Source organism: Epinephelus lanceolatus, chromosome 3, assembly GCF_041903045.1.
Source record: "Epinephelus lanceolatus isolate andai-2023 chromosome 3, ASM4190304v1, whole genome shotgun sequence".
Lineage (NCBI taxonomy): Eukaryota > Metazoa > Chordata > Actinopteri > Perciformes > Serranidae > Epinephelus > Epinephelus lanceolatus.
The window spans coordinates 23,989,333-24,004,691 of record NC_135736.1 but is presented as its reverse complement, the minus strand read 5'-3'; the positions used below and the strand labels follow the sequence as shown (position 1 = coordinate 24,004,691).

General features: G+C 39.4%; 1 protein-coding gene across 2 annotated transcripts in view; it reads left to right on the top strand.

The window, feature by feature from the left end:
• The first annotated feature begins 595 nt into the window (after positions 1 to 595).
• tmem131l (transmembrane 131 like) overlaps positions 596 to 15,359 on the top strand; it is a 40,377-nt gene continuing 25,613 nt past the window's right edge. For both annotated transcript variants that reach the window (XM_033624367.2, XM_033624366.2), the window contains exons 1-3: positions 596 to 784; positions 1,512 to 1,585; positions 5,110 to 5,153. In XM_033624367.2, the coding sequence (XP_033480258.1) occupies positions 661 to 784; positions 1,512 to 1,585; positions 5,110 to 5,153 (242 nt within the window). In that variant the 5' untranslated portion in view covers positions 596 to 660. The remainder of the gene's footprint in view (positions 785 to 1,511; positions 1,586 to 5,109; positions 5,154 to 15,359) is intronic.

Genomic DNA, 15,359 nt, shown 5'->3' with positions numbered 1-15,359 from the left:
TATTACAGTTACTGGTGCATTCATGTGCACATCACTTTAATGTTGCAGCTGGTAAATTTGAAACTAATCTACTTTATATACAGATGGATAACTTAATCTATAACAACACCATGATTTTTTATTTATATTTTGAATCAATCTGAACCTACAATTTAACTAGTAACTGATGTTGTCAGTTGTAGTGGAGTACAAAGTACACTACATTTCCTTCTGAAATGTGGTGGAGCAGAAATATAAAACAGCAGAAAATAAAAATACTTATGCACAAGTACCTAAATTTGTACTTGAGTGCAGAACGTGAGCATGAAATGGAAATACTGAAGTAAAAGAACCTCAAATGTGTGCTTAATTGCAGCACTTGAGTGCATGTTTAGCAACTTCCCACCACTGTGGTTCTATATTATACATATTGCACGATGGCCTTTTTTTAGTCAACTTGGTCATATTTTACCTTCTGCAGCAGACACGTAAACAGGCTTGTTGCAAAGTGTCAGTGGTGTGTGCCCTCAGTGTGCAGTGTGTGTGTGTGTGTGTGTGTGTGTGTGCGCAGGCGGGGAGGGACAGAGGGAGGGAGCTGCTGCTGCTGCTGCTGCTGCTGGCTGAGTGAAAGAAAGACCAACGCAGCGAAACACAAGGTAGGCTGCTAGCTGAGAGGGCAGCATGGCGGGGCTTCAGGACTTCCAACAAGGCAGCCACTGTCACAGGAAAACGTGGATCAATATACTACTAGGAATACTACAATTACTTTTACCCTGCGTACAGCACGGAGGGGCTCAGCTGCAAGGTTTGTGCTCACCTTTATATTCCGCTCCGGGGGTGTAACGACCGTTAACGCGACCGTTGCGAAAAATGTAAAAACGTTAATTTAGCTGGGCTGACTTGACAGCAGCATTTATGCTAGAAAATAGCTGTCAAGCTTAATTACTCAAACAGCTTGTAAAATTAAAAATGTTGACTTCATTTTTAAGTAGCGACTTGAGCATATTTTGATTTTCACCAACATGGAAGAGCTAACGTTTATGTTTTGTCAGCCTGCTAGTTCATGCTAGCTCCCAGTTCCCTTTACTGTTTGCCTAAACGAAATGATAACTTGTCCAGACATGGAAGTAACGTATTACCGGGGCTTTACCGGGGCATTTAACTGTCACTGTTGTCCCTGTGTTGAAGCTACATATCGCTGTAAGCTAACTCTACACGGCTAAACAAGCCGTGTGTACCGCAGTAGCAGCAGAGATGTTTTCCAAGTTCGTTAGCCACCGAGCTAACCTTCCTGCTAATGAAGTAGCTAGCAAACAGCCTTTGTCAGCCTGTCGAGGCGAAGTCATTTCCTCACTTGTCTGTGTGATCACAATCCGCGCTGTTTCACTTAATTCATTTATCACAACCTGTAATAATAACCGAGACGTGCAGTATGCAGTTAAATTAGCCAGTCTGTTGAAATATAATGCATTTCACCATGCTGCCCATTTTCCAACCATCACTGATAATTTTATTTTCTTGCTCCTACAAAGCTCTGAGTCAGATGTCCACCAGCGTGGTCGAGGTCTGGCAACCAGAGGATGCAGACCCATTAATCCAACTTCAGGTAATCATAGTTTCTTTCTTTGGGCGTATTTGTATAGAGGAGAAATTGAGAGTGTATATGCAAAACTCACATCATCCCCAAGAAATGCAGACAGATGCATGAGCACGTGTGTGGGTAGTGCATCCCCATTGTGTTTGACTCCACTGTGCGGCTGGTTGACTTGTGCATATTTATGTGAGGAAATATCAGTGACCACACACGATTATGTGGTTATATTATTGTGTGAATTTTGTAGTCATCGAGCTGGTATCCACAGTAATACTGTGGAGTAAAACCAGAGCGGGAGGCCACCTGCCATGTGGCTCCTCCTTATTTTCTTTTGTACATAGTGTCCATTGTGGAGTTCAGTCTGTAGTACACACTGAGAGCATGTTAGCAATGAGACAGTCTGCACACTACTTTGCAGCTCTTTCCTGCACAATATATTAAGATTATTTCCTCATTTTGTAGTCTGCATGATATGCTTTTTATTGTGCAGGATATTTTTTAAAGATCTGAGCTGCAGTTTCCTAAACAATCTTCAAGTAGGCGGGTGTAATGATTATGTAATCATGGAGCAAGGCAAGCACAAACATCAGGAGTTCTGTGCTTACTGATAACCTGTCATGAGGTCACCAGCTGACTGTCATGTTACCTGAGGGGGGTGTGTCGTTTTTGTTGCCTTCCTGTGTAAACAGATGTGAATGGTGTTGATAATTCAGTTGCTTTGAAAATGAGTAAAAGGCACATTACATCAAACTCATTCGGATCATTTTGTTTAGTCTGGTTTTCAAAGATGAATGGCAAGCTTTTGTGAAATTTAATAAATATAGAATAAAAAGCAGATATGCCTCCTACAAAATACATTTTAGATTTTGTTGCTATGTTTTGCGAAGATTTTGAAATACTTATTTATACTCTAGACATGCCCAGACCAGAGATAACACAAGAGGAGTTGATTAAGCATTGAAAATAATTTTTAGGTTAGTTGTTTAATTTTTAAAAATAAGATGGTTTACATAAAGGGGAAAGGGGGAGCATGTCAGTGTTTGGGCATGTTTCTTTCCACTCACGTCTACCTTGCACACCAATTGGGCAGATGGCAGAATTGTTGACATTGTTAGGTGTCATGTTTAGATAGGCAGCAGTGAATGGAGTGGCTGTCTCAGTTACATGGGTTCTGTGAAACAGAGCATGACATGGATGTCTTTCATCTATACTCCAGTGCTGCTGCTGGTCAACTGGTTAAGTAGCGTACTGTATGTTGCTGCAGGCACACTGGAGTGGTGATGCAGAAGGAAATGGCATCATGTGCCATGATATATATAGTAGATATTAAACCAGATATCAAATTTGGGCAGCAGAGACCATGACTGAGCAGATGTCCTGTGCATAACTAGAGCTTGTAATTGTTGCCATCTTCGTCTCATCCTGCTTACTTGAGATTTTGTAAACACTGGCTTGTGTTTTGGATTTGACCAGGGATCATGTGTTTGGGTTGGCTGCAAGTCTGAATAGATGGTCCCCAGTCCCGCAGTGACTGTTAGATTAGTTCAGGTTTTCATCTCTTTCATCTGTCTGTTTGAGTTTTGTGTTTTGTATACAGACCTTGGCCACATGTTTTTAAATCCCCGCGTTCATCTTCAAATCCCTAGAATCCAATTCATTCACAAATGGTGCTGCTTTTGAATAATTATTGTGCTTTAATAGCTCACCTGCAGCAGTCACATGCGTTCTGTCATTGTTCTAAATCAGCTGGAAAATCTGCTGGGGGCATTGTAGGACATGATGCACAATACAACAAGGATGCATCAGTTTGAACTTTTCAAGCTCTTATGTGAGAAACTATAGATAGATAGATAGATAGATAGATAGATAGATAGATAGATGTGTGTTGATGTCTCTTTTAGCTCATTCAGCTAATTAAATGCCTGATAAATTATGAGAATTTGACACCATCACATTTATGGAAAAATCCCTAAATTCATTGAATCCAATATTGTCATAAACCAGTCTTTGATTTGCAGCATTCCCTGCAATGGCTTAACATAACCAGAGACATGTAAGGGATAGTTGCTACCTCCATGGAAACACTATACATTACTGGTTGACAAATCTTAATCATCATGAAGACATGATGTAGCCATAAGGCCCCAGATTGTTCCTATGGAAACTGTATGTTCTGCATTTGAGGAGACCAAAGCTTATCTCTGTAGGCCATGCATGGTGCACATTACCTACTTCACTGTGTTTGTACTGCTGTGTTGTAATTTTCAGTCCCTTACTTAGTAATCCATATTCAGTAAAAAGCAAAATGTAGACCCTGTGTGCATGTTCATTGTTTATGGTTTTCAAGCAGTACTGCTGGTGCGCGGATTATGAAAAGTTATGCTGTGTTTCAAGGGATTTCCTTCGATGATTGTCAAACTGATTCTGGCAACAATCACTTATGAAAATGTGGAGAAGATTAGACACCATCTTCACACAAAAATCAGGGTTTGATCCAAGCCATGCCACTGTGAGAATGATCAGTCAGTTTTCAATTAACTACAAAGTGCACTGCTGGTCAAATTTCCCTTCCAGAGAAATTAACTTAATGGTTACTCAGTATATGGAGTACATTGACATGTACAGTGTAATGTGGTTAGGGAACAGTTTGAAGTGTGCACGTGGTTCAGCGTTACTTGATTTTCCCATTTATTCAAGTTTACATGATTTGTGATACTCATGTGAGTGTGTTGAAGGACACTCTGTCCTCTAAAGGAAACAAATTATAAGTGCTGCAAAGTAAGAGACAGAAAAATGGGGGGATGTTGTTGATGTTTATTTTTCGTGTCAATAAATGAGATATTCTGCAACCGCATGCAGAGAACTTAAATTAGGTGATGGATGGATGGATGGATGCACAGATATTTTATTAAGGGAATTCTTCTTGTTCAAGATGAAGATACTGTGACCTAAGATCAAGGAAAACCTTATTTCACCAGTTAACAATTACGTGTGTTTTTTTTGTGTGTGTCGTCACCAGATTTTCAGAGATGCTGTATTCATTCAGTAATCCCGTATGCACAGTGTGAAAACATGTAGCGGATGATAAACTGGATGTTTTATTCTAAGAACTACAGTAAACTCTGCCAACAGAAATTGCTGCCTGCTGTCTAACCCTCCGAGTCAGTGTGGAAAAGATGTAATGCCAGTTTTTAGTTTCCCAAGGCGATTCCAGTTTTCTGCTTGGATTTTCCTAGTTTATTTACAGTTAAGTAATATTTTATGCAAAACAAAACCTTTGACATTTCGAGAAATAAAATGCAGATGCACAGTGAATCATATCAGAGCATTTGGTGGTGTATCAACGTGCACCAGACCTCTTGTTTATGAAAATCATCATGGTAGCCAGAAGGCAGTTTGGCATACCAGTGGACTTACATCCCACAGAGCCTCCTGATGTGGTTCTTTCTAGGCCACAGTGTGAATGTAGAAATAAATGGGTTGCAGTTTGCTTTTTTGACCGTATTGACTAATGTGTATTTTTATTTCCTTTTCAGGTGGAGAAGGAACGAAGAAAAGATGGTCTTCCACTTGAAGACAGGTACGCTTTTTTTTAGCTTGTCTTTTGTGGGAACAGCACCAAAATGGAAACTCTTCTGTGGGTTTCTTCACACGTTTGTAATGCATCACACATTCATGACAGTCAGCAACCCTAGACAAAAAGGTGTAAAAGAAATTTAAACCATCTGTCTTAGCTTGTTGAAGCATTGGTCAGAAAAAGTCGCACATACATTCAGCAATTTCAAAAGAATATTTACAGCTGTATGAAGTTAATGAAAGGTTTCCACCTGTTCTTGAGAGGCACTTGGAAATATGTAGAGATGTTCTGCCAAGCCACATAATGACCAATAAACTCCAAACCAGAATACAGATTGCATCATACTGATGTGTTTTTTCTCGTGTATACTATAGACTAGAATTATACTGTAATATGCAGAAGGAAACCAGGCTGTGGCGTGGGTTGGGTTTGTGCACAGCCCAATGGAAAAACAAGTCTGCCTCTGCATCACCAGAGAATGGTTGTGAGCTGTAGTCCAGACAAGAAGTTTTCATCTAATGTGAGTTCATTCAGCAGACCAAAAATGATAGTGAAGCTCTGTTGAATGGTTTATGTGATGTGAAGGATTAAACTGTAGCTGTGGGGGGACATGTTTTCGTACTCAATAAGACAAATGACGAGGAGCGCTTTCAGTTTAACAGGAACGAAGGTTTCTAAAAAGGCTTTTAAAAGTCTTCCCCTGTATGCAGGCTGTGTTGTTTATGTTGGTGAGTGAAGGGGTGTGTGACGGAGAGAGTTTTGGGGGCGTGTGTTAGAGAGGCACAGAACCAAATTCCTGACTAATTTTAGAACTCCTTGAAAGAAAAAGGAGGGTAGGTCTGTCTATCCCAGCTGTTTCTGGTCCTGCAGAAATTGTTAGGAAAATAGACGTTGGCAGCAAAGTATCAACGATTCATGCTGTTATTTATTGATAGCTTGCTCAGAAACAGAACAACCTTTAGGCTTTTTTATTCCTTCTTATTGATGTTAAATAGATAGTATTGGGTCCCATACATATATTCTAGCATTTGTGCTTGCCTCTGCTCTGTTTATCTTTCTAGAGAAGCAATGGCAGTATTGTAAAGTCCTCAGCCTGTCCTATAACTTACCAGGCTACACGTTTCCCACAATTCCTTTTGGTATAGAAGTTTCTGCCTTAACAAATAATATGCATTTCTCGTTTTTATTGCCCTGCATGATTTAATAGTACCTTACTACTGCATAGTTGCAATGTGATGATATTACATAACCCAAAAATGACGGGATCACACAGTTGTGGCAATAGTGTGAAATTAGTTTGTTGTCCAAATTGAGTGCTAATGCAGCCAACTGTATGTGTGAGCTGCCCCAAACATTAAATATTAATGGACTAAAAAGTGCCATAACATCTTAAAGGCACTATGTGGTATTGTGATGCTTACATTTTCTGTGGTAGAATTATGATAAATTTTACATTTAACAGTCAACTTGATAGTCGTGAGGAGTACTACTCAACCTGTGAAAACATTGAGTCTAAATAAAATAACCCAGTTTACATAGTTATGATGTCATCAGGTTTATCTGAATCTGGGCTTGGAGACTGCAGATCTATAACAGAAAACCTGCATTACAAACTTGGGGTGTCGAGTATAAAAGATGTGGTCATTTGCATTATGGGAAATCCCAACTTTCTTAAGTGCAGCGCTTAATTGCTGGAGTACTCCTTTTAAAGTGACAGGTTTCAGTCTTGATATAAAGTTCATCTGGTTTACATGGAGCTAACTGTTGCTTAACAGTGTGAGAATATGGCTATTTTTATGCTCAGGGAGGTGAGAAGCAAAGGAGGCTTCGTAGTGCTGGTTGACCTAGAGACCTCCAGGCTGTGGGCTGTGAGGCCTCTCATGCCAGGGTTATCAGGCACTTGGCAGGCCTGCCGTCACTCTCGCCCAGCATAAAGAGCAAAGCAGATCCAGCAGTTAATGATATCTGCTTGAATCCATTCTTGTGAAAATGACTTTGCTCTTTGCCTTGTCTTTTAAGCTCTTTACTTGAATCTCCACCACAATCATTTCTTATATTACAGTTGCTCCTTTATTCTGTTGAGTTTTAAAAGTTTTATCTTATCGATACTGACCTCCTCTTTACATTATTATAGTGCTAATATTGTGGCACATGTGTTTTTAGTTTCACTGTTACTCCCATTGTTTCCTCGCCTACTGAAAACACTTGTGAACATCAGTTGACCTAAACTCTCCACTGGCCCTAACCTCTCCCCTGGAGCACAGCTGAGGTCACTGCTAACATTGACTTTATTTGAGTTAGATCCAGGGGATCAAATAGCGCCAAACATAACTTGTTATTTTTGTACTGTGGCTGTGGACAGAACCCTTGGACTACAGCTCAGTGGCATGCTTGTTGAGAGGCTGAGTTTTTCTGTAAGGCCAGCTGTTGCTGAATTCAGAGAAAAGTGAGTTAATACATATGACAAGGTGTATGCCCTCCTTCACCTTTTCAGAGAAGCTCACAGGAACATGACACTGCTTGAGAACCTGACACTGCACACCATTAAAGAGAGCACAGCATGTTTTCCACTTTTTAACATTGAATCTGGCTTTTAGATAGTAAAACTAAGCAGTTTTATGACTGCATTCATCAGAGTATGTACATTTTACACTGTCTGTTATTTCAGTAATCTGCTTTTCATCAGATAAATGGCTATTAAATGTTAAAACTGCTGACTTGAGATTTCATAGATAATGTCAGATCTATATCAACTGTCTGCTTTCACCCAAGATTCCTCTGCAGAGGCAGATGACCTCATTTCTCCACATTTGACCCCTCATATGCTCACCCACACACACAGCTTTTCCACTCTGACTGCTTGACAAGTTATGAATTAACAAACGATTAGACCTGCAGAGAGCTCGAGAAAGAGAAGCACTTCTTATGCCATAGAGCATAGAGTGTCCCTCTTATCTAGTCAAACCCCACTGCCAACTTATTAGTTGTTTTGTTTTGTAGAATTGCATTTCTCATCATGGGCTGAATCTACAGTAGGAAGAAAGAGAGTGAAATATTGTAATTTGGCAGGTGATAAATCATGAGTCAGTTTTACAGTTTAGGGGAATGAGTGGCTACAGCTTGTTGAAAGAGTAGGTGTTTGCCTGAAAAGTGAAAGGCAAGAACTTAGTGTTGGTGACAATAGGTTGTAATATCTGTCAACAAGTAATGACAGCCCTTGAAAAGTAGTGCGGTTTTAAGTAAATAGAAGAGTTCCTAAATAAAGAAGGCTAATCTCTGAGGCTCCGACGGCAAACAAACACTGACAGCAAACAAGTGCTGAATGCTCACCTGCTACTGTGCTGAGGGCTCACTGGTTGGTAGCCCGCAGTGGAACATCTTATCAACATCATAACATAGAAGAACAATGAAGCAGTGATTTTGTTGTTTTTCATTCAGTTATGTCATAAAAAATGGATGTGCATTCCTCTCAAACCGGCAATTAAAAGTGTTTACTTCCACATAGGGTCAAATATACTCGATGTATCACGGCTTGATCCATGTACTATGTGTAAAATTACTATATTGCAAGCGTCGCGTATAAGTGGTCATGTCATGTTTTTTTTAAGCCACTGGCTTAAGACTTGCTTCTGAGTTTTGGTTGTCTCACTCTCTCTCTCTTGGTTCTTACCCTCTCACAGACACACACAAAAAGTAAAAAGTAAGATTCACAAACATGATGCATCATGCACACTCCTCCGACAATCCAGATCACTTTCTCTTGAGAGATAGGAAGTGAGGTGTATTAATCTGCAGAGCTCCAGATTGCTATTTAGTCGCATTTTGCGACCATTGAGCACCACTGCAACTTGTAGATATTATAAATACATGGACTAGAGAGCTGTTAAAAAAAAATTATAACATTTAACGGTACCGCAGTTATGGTTTAGCTTAATGAGATTAACAATAGCGTGAGCAGAGGAAGTGTGTGTCTTTGTATCTGGAGGGCTCCAGCCTGCGACTATTGAGTCACATTTTGCGACCACGGAGCACCAGTGTGGCTTGAAAATACTATTAATATATGAGTTGGAGAGCTGTTAGTGTGTTTCCAGCTCACAGTGAAAAAATCCTCAGGTTTAAAGGTGCTGCAGCAACAATTTAACTTTGTGCTAATTGTCAACACCAACTGTTGATTGGGATCTTCAGGTTCACAGCAAAACATCAACCCTTCCATCCACTTACAACCTGGGTGCTTCAAAATGTGAGCACCAGTGGTTTTACTTGGACCTATTCAACTTCATTATAACAGTACTTTATTTAACTTAATTATAACAATATTTTAGTTAACTGTATTATAACAGTACTTTATTGTAATTGTAGTTCATCTAATAATTTTGTATTTTAGTAGTCTACTATACTTTGGAGATTTCAAAATATCGCAATATAGATGCAATAGGGTTGCATCTTTTTACACCTTTTCTGTGTCCATTATTCTACCAAGTTACATCCCAGTTTTTCTTTACCCATTTGATTACTTGTAGACATCTATCATCATGACCACAGTATCTTCAAATGAAAACAGCTAAGTCTTTGAGGTAGTTGATGTCTTTGTGTGTTGCAAGCTCTTATTACCCATTGTGGATAATTATTCCAATTCAGTTTGGCCTCAAGTAAATTGTTGTTTTATATGGTGACTGAGCAGATCCTCCATCTTTTTATTCTCTATCTTGAGGCAAAAAATCAGCACCCGACTGGCCAGAGCGGAAGGAAGATAAAGTGTTGCTTGGGGTTTTTTAGTCTTTGTCAGTAGTCTTTTCATTTCTGTCGTCTCAGCATTGACCCCTTTTCTTTTCTGCTTCCCTGTCAATTGACTACATAGGCTGTGTAGCTGCTGCTCAGGAAGTGATCCAGCTCAGTAGAGCTTCAGTAGGTGGCAAGATAGCTATGTAAAATACAACTAGCAGACTGTTGCCATTTTTAGCTTTCCTCTGCAGAAATCCGTCTTCTCTAAAATCTACATCACCACTAGTTCTCTCAGTGGTAGTTTACATGTTACAGAATTAATTGTGCATGATGCTCAATCTGACAGCACAGTATGTCAGGTTTGTAATTTAGTCTCCCGGCAGTAGACTGGAAACACTGTCCTGTTAAACACTATAACCACATTAACCTGAACAGAACATATATGTCTGTACAGTACTGTAAGACCTTCCTGTAAACCTTCCTCTAATGACTGAACTGAGATCAGTCTGATGTCCTTTTAAAAACCTCACAGCACTGGAAAATGTGGACTGGGCTGGCCTCAGTATTTCTATCAACTCGAATCAAGTTGTAGTCTATAATGGAATTTATAAAAACAGGTTTTTATATGTAGGTATGTTTATTTTAGGAAAAAGGATGGCGAGCCATTTAAAATATTGTAAATGAGATTGGCAAATTAGATTGCTACCTTAACAGGAAACTACCCACTCAGCGCATGTTTTCCTTACATTTGCATTTATTATATAACCTTGTGTACTGTGCTCTTCCTTGCCGTGTGTACATGTTAATCATCAGAGGTCTGTACGGCACCGCCTGTTTTTCTTGTAATATATGTAAGGCTGCTTATGTAAAATACTGGGAGTGTTTCAGACGTGAAGCAAGTTTGTTTTGACATTTTCCCCCAGAGCATCTCAGCAGAGGCAGACGATCATGAATGATAATTTTTGGTGGAAGACATGCCTCCAGTCTTTGTGTCTTTTCTAGAATGTGTTAAAACAGCTTGTCAGATTCCTAGAGTGTATATATGATGCGATGCACAAGAGATGAGCGAGAGTAACATTATTTTTAAAGTTGTTTGCCAGTTTCACTAATTGTTATGTTTACAGTCTACTCTTTCTATTGACATGCGAGCCATCATTTACCTTTTAATGATCGTTTGATTTTATTATTGTGAGGCACTTTGTAAAGTCAGTTTCAACATGAGTACGGTGAATGAATCATTGATCATCCCTCTAAGTTTAATTATAGCCTATTAATGATCGAAATATTATCACAATGACGCTGCACATATCCACAGCTGTGCATAATTACAGCTGCTGACGCTGCTACCTCAGTGATGTGACACAGTCAGTGAAATTGCACTTGTTCTTTGTCGTATTTCTCAATGTCAGGTCAAATGAGTGGCAGAGTGAGCACAACTATCGTGTGTAAATGGCTGTTCGAGGGCATTTCTACTTCCATTTATGGTGAACTGTGGAAGTAGAAATGAGGCTCGTGCACATGTGCCCAGTTGGACAGTGATTAAGATTTATAAAACGGAATCAGGCGTATGACAAAAAAAAATGAGTATGCACATTCTGTCTTTGTTTGTACAGAGTTTAAGTCATGAATCCACACAGAGTTTCAAGCACCTGGCCCCTGTTTTTGCTTGGTCCAATAACACATTCACCTGTTTCATCTTTTAAGGTCTTGCAAATCCCACAGCTGCTTCCTTTAAAAAATCGGAGTTGCTTTATGAGACATGTCCTAGCAGCAGGAGAATGTGTCAGCAGTTGGAGGAACTGTAAAAGGCTTCATAAGAGCAATCAAATTTAGTTTTTATGAGACAGATGCTCAGCTGATTTTAATGACAAACAGATAATGAACAAAACAGAAACTGAAGTCAGGTATGTCAGGGCAGGATAACATCAGGGAAGAACGCAGGCCCAATCAAGGTAGTAGTTGTGAAAAGTAATTGTGTTGTGTAAAAAAGTGAATTGCCTCAGGGCCAGCTTTGCATTTCTTACAAAATTCTTTATTACTTATGTTCAAGTGTGTTGAAATCAGGAAAGCTTGCAAGACAGAGCCTGCACATTGTGCATTTTCTGTTGCCAAATGCAGAACAGACACTTTCTATTATATTTTAATGTTTTAGCACATTGTTTTCAAAGTCCATTTAGAGAAATATTTTGCACTATTAGTATAATTGGTTTGGAGTTTATGTGTTATGTAAGTTGATTAGGAAATTATATTTAGAAGCATTAGATGATTCGGTTATGTCATCCAGCCCTAGAAATCAATGTGGACAGGATTCTTAATCATTTGAAAGTCTGGTGATAGTGTGAAAAGAGTTGACCCCCAACTTGCATCAAAATAGCCTTGCATATTGTTTTCCAAAACTAGGCCTCAAGCATCACATCAGTTGAGGCTTGTTGTGCGTTTGTGTGGGTGATCCTGCTTTTTGACATGCTGTTTGGTGCTCTACATTAGAGCTGAAAAAATTAGTTGAAAGACCTTTGTCACTGCAGGTATTTTGACTTGTCATAGGAGGAGAAGCACAGGTGTATTTGATAACAAAAAATGATGGCTGCATTCTGCGTAGGGGGCGTCCTGGTATGGAGCATGCTGGCCCACTGGAATACGTCACTGGGACACTTAATGGAACTGAGCCCAGTTTCACCTGTGCTTTCCTTTCTGGCATCTCAAAATGTCTGCTGTTGAAAAAGGTCATTTGGTCCATTGAGTGAAAATTATTCAGCATAGTGATGGGATTTCTCATTCACTTGTGAGAGCCGGTTCTTTGGCTCTCGTTCACTTTGAAGAGCCGGTTCAAAGATGCTGTTCATTCGTTCTTTGTTGTTTTTTCGTTTTTTTTTTTTGTTTGTTTGTTTTTTTTTTGTTTTTGTTTTTTTGCTGTTTGTGTGTGTGGGGGGGTGATAGTGGGTTCATCGACGAATCGCATTGCTGATTATATCGCATCATGTGATCGGGATATGGTAACGTGGACCCAGAATAGACTCTGCAGATATAAAGTTTGGTAAACAACAAGCCTGTCAATACAAGCAAGCGCTAGCGGAAAGTGGGTTAGCTTCCTACTAGTGATGTGATGTTCGCGAACGAGCCGAGCCTTTGAACCGGCTCTTTGAAGTGAACAAGTGAGCGGCTGCACTGTCTTTCTCCCTCACAAACTAGTCTCTCTCAACTTGTTCCGGATCAAATAATCTGAAATTAATGGATACAGAGTAAATTAAAGCAAAAAACAAAGAAATTAGGAACTGGCTTGTTCACTCTAAAGAGCCGGTTCACTCATTCACTTCAAAGAGCCGGTTCAAAGACTTGGCTCATTCGTGAACGTCAAATCACTATTCAGCAACTATTCTGATCATTGTTTTAGTCACTCCAATCAGAAATATCACACAGTCTCTAAATTTAAGCTTTGAAAATGTGAGTCATTTCTGATTTTCTTTGTGGTATGTTATGAACTTAATATCTTTGAGTTTTGACCTAATGTCTGATTGATGCTACTGTAGTTTGATTTTTCAAATAGCAAGTCTTTTTCCGGATTATTGTAGTTTAAAAAGTGCACAAGGAGTAACTTAAAGAGAGGGACTCCTCAAGTGAGCAGTAGAGTTAAATAACACACAAGAGTCATGAATTCAGTAAGAACAGAGCCACGGAAACATACAGAAAAATTACCTCCTTAAAGATGGCTACATGAACACTCCTTCCCCTTGCTTTCTTCTGTTGGTCAACAGCTGTGTGAGTCTTCTGTCAACTAGGTCCAGTGTTGCTTTCACTCAAGCACACACACACACACACACACATGCACAAGCTCAATTCAGCTGCTACTTGAAGGCACCCGTTACAGAGCTCATTAGCACAGGATGTGACACACACAGTCACCAATAAAAACAGAGTGGAGCTCCAAAAGTAGCTGCTGGAGAAAGACTGGAGAAGAGGGTTTCCTGTTTTAACCCTGACTTGTGGTTTGCTGCTCATATTTAGTGTGGCTTACATGCTGTGCAAAGCAACATAGATTGTATATGCACCTGCTATGTTGGTCTTCTGTGGAACGTCTTTATATGACATGGATATCAGGCCTTTGTGGGTTAAGTACATTCAACTCATAACTGATTAAAAATAACCCCATTCTCAAACTGCATGGCTTCCTATAGACGGTTCTCAGTGCTGTATAGTGCACGGTGTCAGAAATGAGATAAATTATTGTACTTGTGATCATAATTGTATCCTTTCTTTACCACATATTTTTTTATGTTTCATGTTTTTTGTTTTTTTGTTTTTTTGTTTTTTTTTTTGTTTTGTTTTTGGCATATTGGCCTGTTGGTGGCTCATGGCTGTCTGCCATTTGAATGATGCTGTATGTGTTAATAAGTATACACATTTTTTGTTCACATCGACAACCAGTGTACCCAGTATCAACAGATACTGTGGTCATGCGTCATCCCAGTTTAAAACTCTACCTGTGAATACATAGGGAATTATTAAGTTTAGAGAGAGCTAAAGGTGTAGCTTAGTTTAATGGTAACTGTATTATTTGGTGGCAACACGGTGGAGCAGCGGTGTCTGGTTTCAAACCCAGGGTGGGTTCATTCATACCCCTGGGTTGGGGAATCCCTCCGTGCAGAATTTGCGTGTCCTCCCTGTGTCAGCGTGGGGTTTCTCCACTCCAGGTACTCCAGCTTCCTCCCACAGTCCAAAGACATGCAAGTTAATTGGTGACTCTAAATTGCTCATAGGTGTGAGTGCAATTGTTCATGGTTGTCTGTCTCTATGTGTCAACCCTGAGATAGTGTGGCATCCTATCCAGGGTGTGCCTCGCCTCTCGCCCAGTGCCAGCTGGGATAGGCTCCAGCCTTAAGCAGTTATGGAAAATGAATGAATGTATTTTTTGGTAATAAGGATTTTTTTATTTTATTTTTTTTTTTAATGTGTGCCCAGCTTTAGGAAATTCAAGAAAATACAGACAATTGATTTAGCTGTTAAAAGTATGAAATGATTGTTCAGGAAATGTGCAACTTACAAAAAAATAACCATCAATTCATGAAGTTTTGTTCAATACAAGTTAATGTGTCAAATAACACAATAACACCATGTGTTTTCTAGTTGCAACCTTCAGTGTGGTGTGTATTTATGACATTTATTAAAAGACCTCATTTAAATTATGTTCTGTGACCTGTAGTACTTGCCTCCCCTCTTTTTTAGGATAATTATCTAATTTCTGTGTTGGCATAATCATGGTCTCGTATGCAGTGGAGTTAGTGATTTGTGAAGTGGCTTGAGACATTAATAGTTCTGACTGTTAATTCTTCTCTGAACTGTCACATGCTCTGTGGGAAAGGGGACACAGTGTTCTTATTTTAATGTGTCGGTAAAATATACAAAGAGATGTTTTTCTTCTCATTTTTCAAAGTTCTTAGTGAAACTGATGAGATTACAGTACTTTCCATTGGCCTTATTTTTTCTTGCTCT